At 69.9% G+C, this 1,041-nt stretch overlaps 1 protein-coding gene across 1 annotated transcript; it reads left to right on the top strand.

Annotated features, from left to right (window-relative positions):
- Positions 1-483: 483 nt before the first annotated feature.
- EMIHUDRAFT_260496 (hypothetical protein) lies at positions 484-874 on the top strand (the record flags this gene model as incomplete). Its single annotated transcript, XM_005791509.1, has 1 exon — positions 484-874. A coding segment is annotated over one exon (391 nt), but the record flags the coding sequence as incomplete, so codon positions are not given.
- Positions 875-1,041: the final 167 nt, after the last annotated feature.

The following is a 1,041-nucleotide window of genomic DNA, read 5'->3' as shown; positions in this document are numbered from 1 at the left end:
CACTATAGGATTCTCCCCAACCTTGCTCAGCTGATCCAGCCTGGGGGGAAGGCCAGCCCTGGCCAAAGAAACTAGCACCTCATCAGTCTTCCCTGAGCGTCACAGCTCGGTGATCGCGCCGGCCGGACACCACTGTGACGTCCGTTCCGGGCATTTGAACGCGACCTTCGGGGGCAAAGACATGGGCTCTATGGCTCAGACTGGACTCCTCTTGGTCGCTTCTGATGCCCTAGGCCACACCTGGGCCTTACCTGGAGCTCTAGGGGGCGGGCTGGGTTTCCCCCCTCAACTGGCCCGAGGCGCCTTAAGAATTCTTCCGTGGCGCTCGTTTCCGCCACGCGGTGGGGTGCGGCGGAGGCCGAGGCGTGCGCCAGCCGCGCTCGAGACCAGCAGGCGGCCTGGGAGGGCGCTCACACGCCGCGACGATCTCGGGCAAGGGAGGCGTCGCGCCAGGTCATTCACGGCATATACAATACGCATTATATGCTCGACCTCAATGCCTTTCGAGTCGACGCGGGTGGCGATCCGGACGTCGCGCGCGAGTCACAGCGCCGGCGCGGCGCCAGCGTCGACGCGGTCACCGCCGTTGTCGACCTGGACAGCCGGTGGCGTGAGCAGCTGCAGCGGATCCGCGCCGTGCGGTCTGAGGCGGGCGCAGAGGCTGCCTCTGCGGCCACCGCCGCCAGGGCTCCTGGCTCGAGCAGCGAGACGCGAGCTGCGGCGGCGCGAGCGAAGCGAGAGTTGGCCGACCGACTCAACCCTCTCGAGCAGGAGGAGCGCGCGCTCCGGGGCGAGCTGCACCGGGCCACCTGCCGCGTGGGTGCTCTCGTGCACGAGCAGGCTCCCGTCCGGCCCGAGCTTCTCGCGCTGCAGGGTGGCGCGGCCGCTGGGGCGGCGGAGGCGGCGGAGGCGGCGGAGGCGGTCGGTCCAGCACGCAACAACGAGCGCCATCTCCACGACGCGACGTGCCGGGCGATGGTCGAGAGCGGCTGGGCCGAGCCCTCGCCTGGCGGCCAGTGGCGGCTCTGCGGTGCGGCGCTG

Source organism: Emiliania huxleyi (assembly GCF_000372725.1).
Source record: "Emiliania huxleyi CCMP1516 unplaced genomic scaffold EMIHUscaffold_11164, whole genome shotgun sequence".
Classification (NCBI taxonomy): Eukaryota; Haptophyta; order Isochrysidales; family Noelaerhabdaceae; genus Emiliania; species Emiliania huxleyi.
Note: the sequence above shows the minus strand (reverse complement) of the source record. Positions and strands in the feature narration are given on the sequence as shown.